The 17,396-nt window shown below is 42.2% G+C and overlaps 1 protein-coding gene across 1 annotated transcript in view; it reads left to right on the plus strand.

The window, feature by feature from the left end:
* The first annotated feature begins 3,975 nt into the window (after positions 1-3,975).
* PDE6A (phosphodiesterase 6A) overlaps positions 3,976-17,396 on the plus strand; it is a 130,598-nt gene continuing 117,177 nt past the window's right edge. Inside the window, exons 1-3 of the mRNA XM_077261143.1 lie at positions 3,976-4,076; positions 9,378-9,452; positions 12,917-12,981. Of these exons, the coding sequence (XP_077117258.1) occupies positions 4,062-4,076; positions 9,378-9,452; positions 12,917-12,981 (155 nt within the window). The 5' untranslated portion in view covers positions 3,976-4,061. The remainder of the gene's footprint in view (positions 4,077-9,377; positions 9,453-12,916; positions 12,982-17,396) is intronic.

A 17,396-nucleotide genomic window follows, 5' to 3' on the forward strand; every position in this document is an offset into this window, starting at 1 on the left:
AGTATTTACCCCTTTCTGACCTCGGACGGGATAGTACGTCCGAGGTCAGAAGCCCCGCTTTGATGCGGGCTCCAGCGGTGAGCCCGCATCAAAGCCAGGACATGTCAGCTGTTTTGAACAGCTGACATGTGGCCACAATAGTGGCAGATGAAATCGCGATTCACCCGCCGCTATTAACTAGTTAAATGCCGCTGTCAAACGCAGACAGCGGCATTTAACCGGCGCTTCCGGCCGGGCGGCCGGAAATGAGCGCATCGCTGACCCCCGTCACATGATCGGGGGTCAGCGATGCTTCTGCATTGTAACCATAGAGGTCCTTGAGACCTCTATGGTTACTGATCGCCAGTAGCTGTGAGCGCCACCCTGTGGTCGGCGCTCACAGCACACCTGCATTTCTGCTGCATAGCAGCGATTTTATGATCGCTGCTATGTAGCAGAGCCGATCGCGTTGTGCCAGCTTCTAGCCTCCCATGGTGGCTATTGAAGCATGGCAAAAGTAAAAAAAAAAAAGTAAAAAAAAATGTGAAAAAATGAAAAAAATATAAAAGTTTAAATCACCCCCCTTTCACCCCAATCAAAATAAATCAATAAAAAAAAATCAAACCTACACATATTTGGTATCGCCGCGTTCAGAATCGCCCGATCTATCAATAAAAAAAAGCATTAACCTGATCGCTAAATGGCGTAGCGAGAAAAAAATGCAAAACGCCAGAATTACGTTTTTTTGGTCGCCGTGACATTGCATTAAAATGCAATAATGGGCGATCAAAATAACGTATCTGCACCAAAATGCTATCATTAAAAACGCCAGCTCGGCACGCAAAAAATAAGCCCTCACCCGACCCCAGATTATGAAAAATGGAGACGCTACGAGTATCGGAAAATGGCGCAATTTTATTTTTTTTTTTACCAAAGTTTGGAATTTTTTTTCACCACTTAGATAAAAAATAGCCTAGTCATGTTAGATGTCTTTGAACTCGTACTGACCTGGAGAATCATAATGGCAGGTCAGTTTTAGCATTTAGTGAACCTAGCAAAAAAGCCAAACAAAAAACAAGTGTGGGACTGCACTTTTTTTGCAATTTCACCGCACTTGGAATTTTTTTCCCGTTTTCTAGTACATGACATGGTAAAACCAATGACGTCGTTCAAAAGTACAACTTGTTTTGCAAAAAATAAGCCCTCACATGGCCATATTGACGGAAAAATAACAAAGTTATGGCTCTGGGAAGGAGGTGAGCGAAAAACGAACACGCAAAAATGGAAAATCCCAAGGTCATGAAGGGGTGAAAATATATCGGAACCAAATATTTAAATAATGGCAAACTATACGACCACTTCAGTTGCATAACTGGGGAGTATTGAGATAAACTTGCCAACAGTTTCCTTATGTACTGTAAGTCCTTGGAATTGATTCAAAGATTTGAAATAAAAATTACCACTATGTCCATTGAGGTGGCTGTACCCACTTCTGGCCAGGATGTAGAATGAAAATGTAGACTAGAGATAGAAGCTTAGAAGTATAGATTTCCAATATGACCATCAGCTTGGATAACAAGAACTTTATACTTATACCAAATTTAAAAAAAAAGGTAAAGTAGTGTAGGAGCAGTTCAGTCTTCTTGCTTCCAAGCTCATAAAATTTGAAAATGTAAGCCAAACTTGGCATTGGTATGTTAGGAGTTTGCTAGGGAAATCCTATTTTTGTTCGGAGCACCTGTCAATTCGAAATATAGCATGATGGTTGCAGGGCAGATGATTCACTTTGCTATGAAATATTGCCTGTATATCTTGTGTGACAGGATAATGTTGTAGAGAACTACAGTCTGCAGATGGCATGTCTTTGCAGCTCTTCAAGACAAACATGAGCAGCAACAAAAATATTTCAAAGGCCATCAACTAGGCAGGACCAGGCATTTTTTCGTGTGTGTGTGTATAAATACCCTAGTAAGCCGTAAGTATTTACCCCTTTACGCCGTGTCCAATTTTCCTTTTTTGCGTTTCCGTTTTTCCCCCCCTTTTTTCAAAGAGCCATAACTCTTTTATTTTTCTATCCACATTGACATATAAGGGCTTGTTTTTTGTGGGATGAATTGTACTTTTGAATGTCACCATTTATTTTTCCACATAGTGTCCTGGAAAATGGAAAAAAAAAATTCCAAGTGCGCTGAAATTGTGACATTGTTTTTGCAGTGTACATTCTGTGGTAATAATGACCATGCGGTATGATTTGATGATGATAGCCAACTTGTCTAGTTTTTTATTATTATTTTAGCGGTGAAAGCAAAACAGAAATTTGTGAAAAAAAAGAATTAGGGGGTTGTGTCACCATTTTCGGAGACCTGTAACATTTTATTTTTTTATGTGTGATTGCTTATTTTTGCGGTGCAAGACGACGTTTCTATTATTACTATTGTGGGATAGATGTGACTTTTTGATACAGCCTTTCTTCTGGAATTGCGGTGACAAAAACGTAATTTTTTTCACCCATAGGAAACAATGGGTAAATGCAAAAATGCAGCAAAATAACCCGCAGGTATTAGTTTTTCCTGCCTTTTTGGTGCAAAAACCTTAAGGAAGTTGCATCATGAATACTTGGGGGGCACTAACCTTTATCAGCATGCACAAGAGACAACAAAAACATAGCAAAAACGCAGCAAATATGTGGAAAAGAAAACACAGCAAAACGTGCTTTCTTTCTAGCAGCTTCGAACAAGTTTTACCTGCAGAACAAAAAGCACAGTACATCATATGCACATAACCTAAGAGTAATACACTAAGGCATGCTGTAAAATAAATCAAAACCTATCCTATTTTATACAAAATAACAATATTTACCGAAGAATAATTTGACATATATTTTTCTTTCAGATGTTCCTTAAGTACCTCAATTTTGCCAATTTGATTCTCAAGGTGTATCATCTATCTTACCTTCACAATTGTGAAACAAGAAAGGGCCAGGTATGTAAATATATGGCATAATAAGTATTACAACAGTTATGTACTAAGAAACCAAACATATAACTACGGTAAGTTGTCTCTCAATAACAGTCGCTATTCATATGCTTTCTGAAGTTACATGGGCATCATACATCTTCCCTTGGAGGAGCAAGCTCTCCTGTGTATGGTAGAGATGGCCAAGTCATCTGCGGGTCAAGCGATCAGCCAAACCATTGTTCAGCTGACAACTATCTAAGGTGTATTGGGGGTCTTTAGAAGCCTAACCTCTGTTAATTGATTGCTGGAATAGTTTTTTCAAATGAGAGTTGACTTAAAGGGGTATTCCCATCTCCAGGATCCTTTCCCAATATGTAGTAGGTGTAATATTAATAATATTTCCAAATACCTCCACTTAGAAAGATAGGTATCCATGGTTACCATGAATTCTTAAGCTACTGATATGCCCTGCACATGGGGTAAGAGACATAGCGAATCAGAAGAATTACCGTATACTACATTTCTAATTGGAGGTATTTGCTAATATTATTATTATTACATCTACTACATCTTTGCATAAGATCTTGGAGGTGGAAATACTCCTTTAAAGGTGTTATCCACTACCTGAACAACCCCTTTTTAAATAAACGACTCCACCTTGTAAAATCAAATTAACAGATCCCACCAGCACCTGTGGTGTTCTAGTAATGTCGATGCCAAGTCTCTTAGGACATTGTTATGCCACATGAGCCTCGCAGCCAATCAATACCCTTGGACAAATATTGGTCAAATATATTGGTCAAATGGAAGGAGCACCAGAGCAGCATCTCAATTGATGTGAGCCACATGAGATACGAAGCAGCATTGTCTTAAAATACTTCACATGTAATTCTAGGCTACAAATGGTAATCTTGATTTAAAATATGGGGACAATAATTGTGTTGTCATTTAAATTACTATGGATAATTTTGAACAATATTCTTAATTTTTTTCTCTAGATATTGTTGTGGTCAGGCAACAAAGTCTTTGAAGAACTTACTGACATTGAAAGACAATTTCACAAAGCCCTTTATACAGTCCGCGCCTTCCTTAACTGTGATAGATACTCTGTGGGGCTTCTTGACATGACAAAGACAAAGGTATTTTAGACAGATAAACAATTGAGAATGTATGATAAAGCGGATTCATATAGAATGGTAAAACCTTTATCTTGCAGTTATGCCAAGTGTTCATGCATGGTTGATAGGAGCTATGCATTAACAGTTTTAGACAAAATGATGCCCTGGGTAAAATTAAAAGTGGGGTTTCAAATAATAACATGCACCATGTGAGAAAAATCTTTAGGCCCCAATTCATTAACATTGACATTTCGTATGATACTGTTATCGAGGGGCCAAATGTGCTACTCCTGTCAGGGAATGGAGTAACATTTCTGGAATAATAAAGGACACTTTTGATGAATTTGATGAATGGCTGTAGCCATGCCCCATCACACCCTGGCTCCTCCCCAGCTCCACCCATTTTACTGGAGATGCCCAAAACTGACAAGAAGATGGAAACATTGTTCCAAAAATTTGTATTATCTGCATCTGTCAAAAATTTTGAGACTTTTCAAATTGTTTTACATCAGAAGGGTTCATTTACACAAGCCAATTTCAGACCATTAAATAAGAGATAATTGACTAAATTCATGTTGTTTGGAGCTTGTTTATTGGCCTCATTTTTTCTTCATTTATAGCATCATATTTACACTGGGTGAAATGTTGTTCAGAACAATAATTTTTGTTCTGTCATAAATAATTCAATCATCCAATGAATATTTTGCACCTACATACACTTCACGCTACACAATACACACTGTTTTTCACAGATGCACACACATTGTGTGGTATATAGGGTGTGTTGTTTAGTGTAAGGGTTTATCACAGTTTACTGTATTATTGGAGATTTGTGACATGTAATATATGATCTGGCCAGTAGAATGCAGCAGAGAGAGAGTCTGGAGTTGGAACGCGAGGGTTTTGGCGGTTGGTAGGCAGTTGGAAGGAATCAAAGGAGAGTCTGAGTTTAAGTGAATCTGTGGTTCCTTGGATAAAGTCTGGATAAGGCAGTGCGGCTCTGGATCTGTTGTTGGTGACTCTGCTATGCGTTGTTTGGCTTGACATGAGTCGACTTGGTTAGGACAACCAAGTACACAGCATCTTGGGCTAGGCCTCTTGAGGCCTTATCTCTAAGGACATAGGGAAGCCCTGCATTGGAGAGATCGGCATTCCCTAAGAGCTTCAAGACAGCGTTTCTATCTCTAAGGACTTAGGGAAGCCCTGTTTCAGAGATACCAGCATTCCCTAAGAGCTTCAAGATGGTGTTTCAGATTATTTGGGACTCATTCTACATACTAATGGAAGTCTTCATGGATTGGGAGTGATGCTGGCCCAGGAGCAGGGGGCCCAAGAATGAGTAACGGCATACAGCATTCGGTCTTTTACAAACTCTGAACGAAACCCAGATAACTACAGTTTAAGCTGTTGTTTGTGGGGCTAACTGGGCTGTGATGACACATCATTTCATCTTAATTTTCCCGATGTATATTTTCAGTAGGCCAGGAGAAATAGGCCATTGTCTAAATGTTGACTATTGAATTTATATGTTTTACTTAGTTTTTTTAAGAAACACAAACTATTGTTTGTATGAGCTTGGATGGTGACTTTTGATTTGCTGTTTGCTGCAGCTCATTGTTTGCTATCATTGAGTGACAGGGACATAGAGTAATTGAACAATAGATGTTTGCTAATATGTTGATTATCCATTGTTTGAGTCCATGTAGCTTGTGGACTTGTAAAACACAAGTACGAACAATGAAGATTAATTAAATACTGAAACAATGAGATTTAAACTCATCCCACCCCCCCTCCCCTCTGATTTGTGGATGATGACCTGAACCACACATGTGGGTATAAAAAGGGGTTTTCTATCCTTCTGCAAAGAAAAACTCTTTACAAAACCACAGTCAGGAACACTCTACAGGCCAGCTGCCAGGACACCATGGCTATATCTAGAGGGATACAGATTTGACATTCTACAGGATTCCAGATTAAGGACCATGGCGCTAGCTGGAAGAATACAGATCTCCTTCATTGACCATCCCGTAATCCATGGAAACGTTCGGAGAAGCCAGGTTGGGACAATCTGGTCACCTGGCTCCATGGATATGTTTGCGTAAGCCAGGATTGGGACCATCCAGTCACCTAGCTCAATGGAGAGACATTCATAGAAGCCAGGATGGGAACATCCGGTCACCTGGCCACGTGCCTTAATGTTCTGTTAGCTTCCTAAGCTTGTCTTTACCTTTTCCTTGTGGGTGCCCACCAAAAACAGGGTGCCACCTCCTTATTAACCAGTGTGACAAGATCCTCCCATTTTTTCTGACTTACTAAGTTTTGTGCTCTGTTTAATATCCACTGAGGGTAATTTTGATGTCTGAGCACCCTAGTTAGGTGACTAAATTCCGCTTCCAAATCACTACTGTCACTACAGTTCCTTTTTATTCTGGTAAATTCGCCCATGGGAACAGATCTAATGGTGTGTTTGGGGTGACTACTGGTTGTATGCAAAATAGTATTACCACTCAAGGGTTTTCAGTGTGTTTTGGTAGAAATGAATTGACCCTTTGTCCCCCGGATATCCAAATCTAAAAAAGATATATGATCTGAACTATGCCTGTGGGTGAAACAAATATTGTGATCAAACCCTTTTACCCTCACCCTGCATTGTCTGAGTAGTGTTATGCCCACACATGAAAGGAGAGCAGGCGTTCAGTGGGATGAACCTTGGTCCATGCAGTCTCGGGCCAGTGGACGAGAGAACACACTGATCCCCCCATGTCTCCACATGGGCCATAACAGAGAAATTTGACGAATACCTCGCTGGAACACAAGTCTTGGTTCAGACTAAAAATAATCCATTGGCTCATCTGCAAAGTGCGAATCTAGGGACCCTGGAACAGAGGTGGGTCACCCAAATGGCCACGTTTAATTACTCTATCAAGCACTGTTCTGGCAAAGACAATACTAATGCTGTTGCTTTGTCTCCAGTCACGCTTTCCATTTCCTCTAGAGAGGTGGATGAAGAAGAAGAAGACACGGAGATACCTGACTTAGGTCAAGTGAAAGCCATGGCCTCCATAGCCAAGACTAAGGGTACTGTCACAATCTGCAACTTTCCAATGATCACGACCAGCGATACGACCTGGCCGTGATCATTGGAAAGTCGTTGTGTGGTCGCTGGAGAGCTGTCACACAGACCGCTCTCCAGCGACCAACGATGCCGAAGGCCCCGGGTAACCAGGGTAAACATCAGGTTACTAAGCGCAGGGCCGCGCTTAGTAACCCGATGTTTACCCTGGTTACCATCGTAAAAGTAAAAAAAAAAAAACAGTACATACTCACATTCCGGTGTCCGTCAGGTCCCTTGCCGTCTGCTTCCCGCTCTGACTGAGTGCCGCCGTAAAGTGAAAGCAGATTACAGCGGTGACGTCACCGCTGTGCTCTGCTCTTACATTCCGGCCGGCAGTCAGTCAGAGCGGGAAGCAGACGGCAAGGGACCTGACGGACACTGGAATGTGAGTATGTACGGTTTGTTTTTTTACTTTTACGATGGTAACCAGGGTAAACATCGGGTTACTAAGTGCGGCCCTGCGCTTAGTAACCCGATGTTTACCCTGGTTACAAGTGAACGCATCGTTGGATCGGTGTCACACACACCGATCCAACGATGACAGCGGGAGATCCAGCGACGAAAGAAAGTTCCAAACGATCTGCTACGACGTACGATTCTCAGCAGGGTCCCTGATCGCTGCTGCGTGTCAGACACAGCGATATCGTATGGATATCGCTGGAACGTCACGGATCGTACCGTCGTAGCGACAAAAGTGCCACTGTGTGACAGTACCCTAATGGAGTAACAGCAGGCCAGATGATTTTGCTCAGCAGGACACCGGCCAAATTGGCCAAGACCAAGGATGATGACCTTGTGCTCTGGATGATCAATGCATAGCTACTAGAAGGGGAATGGTCTTCAGTGATGGCTTGGGCCAAATTGTCCTCAGATGGTGCAAAGATTCTGCATCAGTGGAAAATATTCCATGATAAAGATGGCGTAATGTACCAGACAGTGTATTTGCCATCAGAGAGAGAAAAAAGTATCAAGTCGTGATTCCTAGTAGCCTAGCTTGGAGTGTGGCTAAGAAGAGCCATGAGAAAAGTGCCCATTTCAGTTCAGAGAAAGCTTACAAGTGGATTCAATAATTTGTGTACAGTCCTCAGCTGGATCAGATTGTCAGAGAAGTCTGCCAGCAATACAGAGCATGTGAGCTGGCAAAGACACCAGAGCAGAGGATGCTGACTCAATGCATCCGATCAACTGCACCCCTGGAGATCTTGCTGATCAATTATCTACTGGTTGGGCCTGCCTTCTGGCTGGGTATGTGGACTTTTGCTATAGCGGTGACACGCTCTTGCAGCCCGCATGGTGCCGTTGTATTCGGCCGGCCAGGACCAGGTGTTAGAATTCAATGATGGAGGCCATAGTTCATAAATAAATGTATTTTTACTGACCAATATATTTTGAGGAACTACGTACAGCAGTTAGTTGGTATTCATCTTCATGGACGTTTCTGTTATGACATGGATCATTATCACACACTTCTTCCTCTCTTTCCGAGTCACTTTCGCCCTCTACTTTGTCTAACTTTTCTGCCTCAAAATAGCCCAGCACGCTCTATTCAGTAAGCCTCCTTGTCCAAATTAAGGACACCTCAGGACCAGCTCATGGGGCATTTCTTCTTCTTCTCTCTTATCCTTCCTTCTCCATTCCATTACCCAACTGACAGACAACTCTGTACCGTCCCGCTAGGCTTCCTGCCACAGGCCCCGATACTTCTTCCTTTTCTCTCTCACTCAGGATCACTTCTCGTTGTCATTTTCTTCATAGGGCTCACTTCGTGCCTTGGTAACCTACCTTTAGCCACAAACGCATCCACCAAATGCGATTCTGTTACTCAGCCAGATCTGAGGTCTTCAATTATTGCAGGCTCATCCCTATTACATATTCTACTCACTTTACTGCTTCACTCTGGGCTAGTCCCAGTTATTAACTCTGTCTCTCCCTGTAGACTACCTAGTGCTAATCAGAACACAACTCTATCACTGACAATGTAAAACATTACAAACACCATATAATATATTACATCATTTCACATTTCTTTAAGAGGGAGTGTGGGCCGAACCTCTACCTTCTTACACATATGCGCCACTTTATGACAACATATGATCCATATTTCTGGTTCATTTTCTGATCGTAATGTCAAGCATATAAAAATGTTAAAATCCTGACATTTTTGTTAAAATGCTGAACAATCTTACTGAAATTGTGCTTTTTTGCAGGAATTTTTTGATCAATGGCCAGTTCTAATGGGAGAAGTGCCCCCTTATTCTGGACCAAGGACACCAGATGGCAGAGTAATCATCATTACCAGATTTAAGTTTTTACCTAATTTTCATTGCTGTCCTGTAATTCAATACCTTATAAATATGAAATATTAAAATGATCACTTTGGAAAGTGAGATAGTAATTAATAGCAGTAAAACAAGGAACTACCGTGCTACAGACCTAAATCACTGGGCATATGATGTGCAGCAATAGCAAACCAAAAACCACCGCATTTATAAGGATGCAGTCCTTCTGTAAGTTTTTGGTCCTATCACGCACCCGTCACTGAGGACTGGTGACGTCACCCTTACCACACCCCAAACTAACCTCGGTACTGCACAGTGGCATTTCCGGATGGAGTTCACTGCCAGCCCGCACTTCCACTAACATGAGGGGAATCACAGTAACGAGAGGACTCTGCCAATGCTTACCACTCACTGTACAGAGTCTGCCGCTGCACCTGACCATCAGGATGTGCACCATGCTCACTGGGAACTGAGTGACATTCTCTCACACACACTTCACCAGTAACTGGCTTGCCATCCCTGCATATCATATGTCCAGTGATTTAGGTCTGTAGCACGGTAGTTCCTCAAGAGGACCCGTTGAAGTGCTTCTACGCACGAAACGGCCGTTGTCCAGAGCTGCTGTCATCCCTCCCTGCAATCTGTTTTTAAGTATGTCCAAATAAAGTGAATTATTCTTGAACAGGGGTAAGTGCGTTCCTCTTTTTTCTTCTATTTTTTCCCAAATTATAAATATGATCGCAAAATTTATGGAAGAAGATGATCATACATATTAAGAGCCAATATTTTTGGCAGAGAATCAGTATATACAGGTGCTTCTTACAAAATTAGAATATCATCAAAAAGTTCATTTATTTTAGTTCTTCAATACAAAAAGTGAAACTCGTATATTATGAAGTCATTACAAACAGAGTGATCTATTTCAAGTGTTTATTTATGTTAATGTTAATGATTATGGCTTACAGCCAATGAAAACCCAAAAGTCATTATCTCAGTAAATTAGAATACTTGATAACACCAGCTTGAAAATTTATTTTAAAATCCGAAATGTTGGCCTACCAAAATGTGTGTTCAGTAAATGTACTCAATACTTGGTCGGGGCTCTTTGTGCATCACTTACTTCATCAACACGGTGAGGCATGGAGGCGATCAGCCTGTGGCACTGCTGAGGTGTTATGGAAGCCCAGGTTGCTTTGATAGCAGGCTTCAGCTCGTCCACATTGTTGGGTCTGGTGTCTCTCATCTTCCTCTTGACTATACCCCATAGATTCTCTATGGGGTTAAGGTCAGGCAAATTTGCTGGCCAATCAAGCACAGTGATACTGTTGTTTTTAAACCAGGTATTGGTACTTTTGGCAGTGTGGACAGGTGCCAAGTCCTGCTGGAGAAAAAGCTTGTCAGCAGAGGGAAGCATGAAGTGCTCTAAAATTTCCTGGCAGACAGCTTCACTGAGCTTGGTCTTGATAAAACACAGTGGACCAACACCAGCAGATGACATGGCTCCCCAAAGCATCATTGATTGTGGAAACTTCACATTAGACCTCAAGCACCTTCTGGGACCTTGAATTCCAAATAAAATGCAAAATTTACTTTCATCTGAAAACAACACCCTGGACCACTGAGCAACAGTCCACTTATTTTTCTCCTTGGCCCAGGTAAGACACTTTTGGCTTTTTTTATTGGTCATGAGTGGCTTGACACAAGGAATGCGACACTTGCAGCCCATGTCCTGGATACTTCTGTGTGTGGTGGCTCTAGAAGCAATGACTCCAGCACCATTCCGCTCCTTTTGAATCGCTCCCAAATTTTTGAATGGCCCTATCTTAACAATCCTTTCAAGGCTGTGGTTATCCCTGTTGCTTGTGCACCTTTTTCCACCACACTTTTTCCTTCCACTCAACTTTTCATAAATATGCTTGGATACAGCACTCTGTGAACAGCCAGCTTCTTTAGTAATGACCTTTTGTGACTCACCCTACTTGTGGAGTGTGTCAATGACTGCCTTCTGGACATCTGTCAAGTCAGCAGTCTTCCTCATGATTGTGAAGCCTACTGAAACAGACTTAAGGTACCGTCACACTCAACGAGAACGACAACGATCCGTGACATTACAGTGACGTTGCAGCGTCCTGGATAGCGATCTCATTGTGTTTGACACGCAGCAGCGATCTGGATCCTGCTGTGATATCGTTGGTCGAAGCTAGAAGTCCAGACCTTTATTTCGTCACTGCTCACCCGCTGTCATCGCTGGATCGGCGTGTGTGACACCGATCCAGCGATGTGTTCACTTGTAACCAGGGTAAACATCGGGTTACTAAGCGCAAGTCCGCGCGTAGTAACCCGATATTTACCCTGGTTACCATTGTAAAAGTAAAAAAAACCACTACATACTCACCTTCTGATGTCTGTCACGTCCCCCGGCATCCACGCGCTGCTGCAGAGAGCTTTCCCTGCACTGACTGTGTGAGCGCAGCCGTAAAGCAGAGCACAGCGGTGACGTCACCGCTGTTACTGCCGGCGCCGCTGACACATTCAGTGCAGGGAAAGCTCTCTGCAGCAGCGCGTGAACGCCGGGGGACGTGACAGACATCATAAGGTGAGTATGTAGTGTTTTTTTTTTACTTTTACAATGGTAACCAGGGTAAATATCGGGTTACTAAGCGCGGCCCTGCACTTAGTAACCCGATGTTTACCCTGGTTACCCGGGTGCTGCAGGGGACTTCGGCATCGTTGAAGACAGTTTCAACGATGCCGAAGTCTTTCCCCTGATCGTTGGTCGCTGGAGAGAGCTGTCTGTGTGACAGCTCCCCAGCGACCACACAATGACTTACCAACGATCACGATCGCTGGTCGTGATCGTTGGTAAGTCGCTTAGTTTAACGGTATCTTAAGAGACCTTTTTAAATGCTTAGGAAGCCTTTGCAGGTGTTTTTTGTTTATTATTTTAATTTATTGAGATAATGACTTTTGGGTTTTCATTGGTTGGCCATAATCATCAACATAAACATAAATAAACGTTTGAAATAGATCACTCTGTTTGAAATGACTCTAAATAACATATGAGTTTCACTTTTTGTATTGAAGAACTGAAATAAATTAACCTTTTGATGATATTCTAATTTTGTGAGAAGCACCTGTATTTCTCAAAAGTGTATTCAATTTACCACTGTTCATAGATCATTAGATGAAATGCCAAATAACCTATGTAGAATATAAAATGATATAGCAAAATTCCTGTTATCCTGGGTCCATTTATAATTGAACACAAAGATATTAGACAGTAAGCACTGGACATTATGTACTAAATGTTATAAAGCATTCATTTTAATTTGGAGTAAATCCTTAATGTTATAGTCAGCAGTTATTAGTTTATCATTGTACAATTGTTATTGGAGGATTTAAAAGATATTAAAAAGTGTCTTTCATTTTTTGACAACATTTATTCATTTGTTTTGCTTTTTTTGCAGGAAATATCGTTTTATAAAGTCATTGATTATATATTGCATGGAAAGGAGGAAATTAAAGTTATTCCGTAAGTGTTAGCATGAGAATAGCATCAGTTAATTTAATACTGACTAAAATGTTTTACAGTTCAGCATGAGTGGGGAATCTCATGACCTTTTATCTGGCCTCCACACAGATTCCTGGGGACCTCAGTACAGCTGTGTTTTGATGGCCGCCAGTCCTTTAGTTTTTTTATTGTTCTATGAGCAGACTACTGAACGCTGAGGCATGTGCAAAGAAAGGTTACATCCTGACACCAGTTACACCATCAGGATGTACTTTATGGGCAAATGTAGCACATAATTCATATGCCCCGCCCTCCCCCAAAGGGGGTCATTAATATCCAAATGACCGAAAAAAGATTCCCCACTTCTGTTTTAATTTTATCCAACATGCTTGAGTAGTAATTATTCAATACTTAATGAATGCCATTGCCTATAGATATGCCAATTGAAAATATTGATGCACTGCAGGGGTAGGGAACCTTTTTTCTGACAAGGGCCATTTGGATTTTTATGCCATCCTTCGGGGGCAGTACAACATTATTAACTTAAAAATTACCCTGTTATATTTGGTCAAACATTTAATTAACTCACCCCTTGTGTGATGGCAAGAACTTCTTCTCTTTGTTGAGGTTGTAATGATAGGGCGTTATGTGTAAGATGCCCAAGCGAGGTAGTCGTGGGTGAGATTCTGTTCCCACTTGCTTTGGCATCCTACAGACAATTGTGGGTCCTGGCTGGGTGTTAGTGTTGTGAGGGCCTTGTGCCTGTGCAGGCTGTAGGCCTGTGTAGCTGATGGTGTTGGCTGGGCAGGACCATGAGCTCCACAGATTAGCAAAAGAGACTTCTGTTCAAACATAAGAACTTTACTGAACTTGATGAGGGTTATATACAAAGGATAGTGAGTACACAGTCTTAAGCACTTTTCATTCACAGCAAGAAGACTTTTCACTGACATCATCCTCCCACTGTATAGGGCCGGTATAGTACACTGTTTCGCCCTACTTCATCACAGCCTAGCCTGTCAACACAGTACAGTTCAGTGAGTTCCTCTATACCCGCCCGCTATGGACGCTCTGGATCTACCACTCGGGACCCTCACTAGCCCCACAGTCTCAGTCCTATTTAGATCTGTACCTTCTCCTGACACGTCGTCCTATCCAAGGACCCCTTTAAGGTAAAAGGCCACTCTGCCTCTTCTGTCAGTTTCTAGTCATGCTCCCTCATCGTCCCATCGTCTCCTTTGCAGTAGTTCACCCAACAGCAGCTCTGCACACTTGTCACTTTAGACTCTAACTCTACTCTGACTAACTTCAGGAAGCAGGTTCCTAGTCCTAGCACTAAGTCCTCCCCCTGTGTCTGTTGCTGGGGAAACCCATTCTCCTACATTCTATTCAAACAATTCCTTATGTCCTAAGTCCTAACCTATGTCATTCATGCATCACATCACTATGCATTATAATCCTTTACATTAGCACATTACATAGGCAAACATCTTACACTTCACATGACATAGGATGTACACAAGACACAGGACATTATTCAGATTGCACGTCACGTTATATACAGCGGTGATGTCTTCAAGGGGAAGCAGAGCAATATGTCCATCTCCTTTCATATGGATGATGTTGCTACTCTTAACTGTGTTTCCAGATTTGCGTCTAACTCTGCGATGATAGATTTTGTAAAAAACTTGCAGTAAGTCGAACCGAACACAGGTGTACATTACACTGCAGGTCTCCTCAGAGGAGGAAAGTCATCACTGCTCATGTTACATTTATAGATATCAAGCAGTGGGAGATCTGCAGTATACATAACATAGGAGACACTGAGACTGCTGTATACACATCAGAAAGGAGACACCGAGACTGCTGTATACACATCATATATAAGAAACAGGGAGAGCTGTATACATCATGTAAGGAGACAGCAGGCACGTAGGATGCAGTAACGGAACGTAGTCAGAGCAATAGTTAACAGGGGATTTAATTCTACAGTGGATTGTTGTGAATTAGACTTTTTGGCTCCCTCTTGTGGTTACTAGTGATATGACTCTGGGATTTTCTTCCCTCAGTTTGCACCCAGCTGGGTCGTTAGTTCAGGGGTGTTGCTATATAAACCTCCTGGAACCTTAGTCCAGTGCCTGGCATCGTTGTAATCAGACACATTCTGTTTGCTCCTATCTGCTGGTCCTGGTTCATGCAAAATTAAGCTAAGTCCTGCTTCTTTGTTTTTTGGGTTATTTGCTTGCTCTCATTTTTGTCCAGCTTGTACTAAATGTGATTCCTGACCTTGCTGGAAGCTCTAGGGGGCTGGTGTTCTCCCCCCGGGCCGTTAGACGGTTCGGGGGTTCTTGAATTTCCAGTGTGGATATTTTTGATAGGGTTTTTTGCTGAGCATATAAGTTATCTTTCTATATTCTGCTATTAGCTAGTGGGCCTCTCTTTGCTAAATACCTAGCTCATTCTTATGTTTGTCTTTTCCTCTTACCTCACCGTTATTATTTGTTGGGGGCTTCTATCCAACTTTTGGGGTATTTTCTCTGGAGGCAAGAAAGGTCTTTCTTTTCCCTTCTAGGGTTAGTTAGTTCTCCGGCTGGCGCGAGACGTCTAGGATCAACGTAGCAACGTTCCCCGGCTGCTGGTATTTGTGGTGCTAGGATTAGATATATGGTCAGCCCAGTTAACAATGCCATATGAGCTGGTTTTCTGTGTTTGCAGACTTAGCAATTATTCCTGAGACCCTCTGCCATTGGGGTCATAACAGTATGCCAGGCCAACATTGAATGTTTAATGCATTGCAGAAGTGGGATAATAAGAAAGGAAATTCTGAGTTTTTTTTTTTTCTTTCCTCTCTTCCTCCCCTTTACCTTTGAGTGGCTTGTGCTTGCTGCAGACATGAATGTCCAGACCTTGATTACAAGTGTAGACCAGCTGGCAACTCGTGTGCAGGGCATACAAGATTTTGTTACCAGTAGTCCTATGTCTGAACCTAAAATACCTATTCCGGAATTGTTTTCAGGAGACCGATTTAGGTTTAGGAATTTCAAGAATAATTGTAAATTGTTTCTTTCTCTGAGACCCCGTTCATCTGGAGATTCAGCTCAGCAAGTTAAAATTGTTATTTCTTTTTTGCGGGGCGACCCTCAGGATTGGGCTTTCTCGCTAGCGCCAGGAGATCCGGCATTGGCAAATATTGATGCGTTTTTTCTGGCGCTCGGATTGCTTTACGAGGAACCCAATCTTGAAATTCAGGCAGAAAAAGCCTTGCTGGCTATTTCTCAGGGTCAGGATGAAGCTGAAGTGTATTGCCAAAAATTTCGGAAATGGTCCGTGCTTACTCAGTGGAATGAGTGTGCTCTGGCCGCAAATTTCAGAAATGGCCTTTCTGAAGCCATTAAGAATGTGATGGTGGGTTTCCCCATTCCTACAAGTCTGAATGATTCTATGGCGCTTGCTATTCAAATTGACCGGCGTTTGCGGGAGCGCAAAACCGCTAATCCTCTGGTGGTGTTGTCTGAACAAACACCTGATTTGATGCAATGTGGTGGAATTCAGACTAGAAATTAATGGAAAAATCATAGACGTCAGAATGGGTTGTGTTTTTACTGTGGTGATTCTACACATGTTATATCAGCATGCTCTAAACGCCTAACAAGGGTTGTTAGTCCTGTCGCCATTGGTAATTTGCAACCTAAATTTATTTTGTCTGTGACTTTGATTTGCTCTTTGTCTTCTTACCCTGTTATGGCGTTTGTGGATTCAGGTGCTGCCCTGAGTCTTATGGATCTGTCATTTGCCAAGCGCTGTGGTTTTGTTCTTGAACCGTTAGTAAATCCTATTCCTCTTAGAGGTATTGATGCTACGCCATTGGCGGAAAATAAACCGCAGTTTTGGACGCAGGTGACCATGTGCATGACTCCTGAACATCGGGAGGTGATTCGTTTTCTTGTTCTGCATAAAATGCATGATTTGGTCGTTTTGGGTCTGCCATGGTTACAGACCCACAATCCAGTCTTGGATTGGAAGGCAATGTCTGTGTCAAGTTGGGGCTGTCAGGGAATTCATGCTGATTCCCCGCCGGTGTCTATTGCTTCCTCTACTCCTTCGGAAGTTCCTGAGTATTTGTCTGATTATCAGGATGTATTCAGCGAGTCCAGATCCAGTGCTCTGCCTCCTCATAGGGACTGTGACTGCGCCATAGATTTGATCCCAGGTAGTAAATTTCCTAAGGGAAGATTATTTAATCTGTCTGTACCTGAGCATGCCGCAATGCATTCGTATATCAAGGAGTCTCTGGAGAAGGGGCATATCCGTCCATCCTCTTCCCCTCTTGGTGCGGGATTCTTTTTTGTGGCCAAGAAGGACGGATCTTTGAGACCTTGTATTGACTATCGGCTTCTGAATAAAATCACTGTTAAATTTCAGTATCCTTTGCCTCT

This window comes from Ranitomeya variabilis, chromosome 5, assembly GCF_051348905.1.
Source record: "Ranitomeya variabilis isolate aRanVar5 chromosome 5, aRanVar5.hap1, whole genome shotgun sequence".
In the NCBI taxonomy this organism is placed as follows: domain Eukaryota; kingdom Metazoa; phylum Chordata; class Amphibia; order Anura; family Dendrobatidae; genus Ranitomeya; species Ranitomeya variabilis.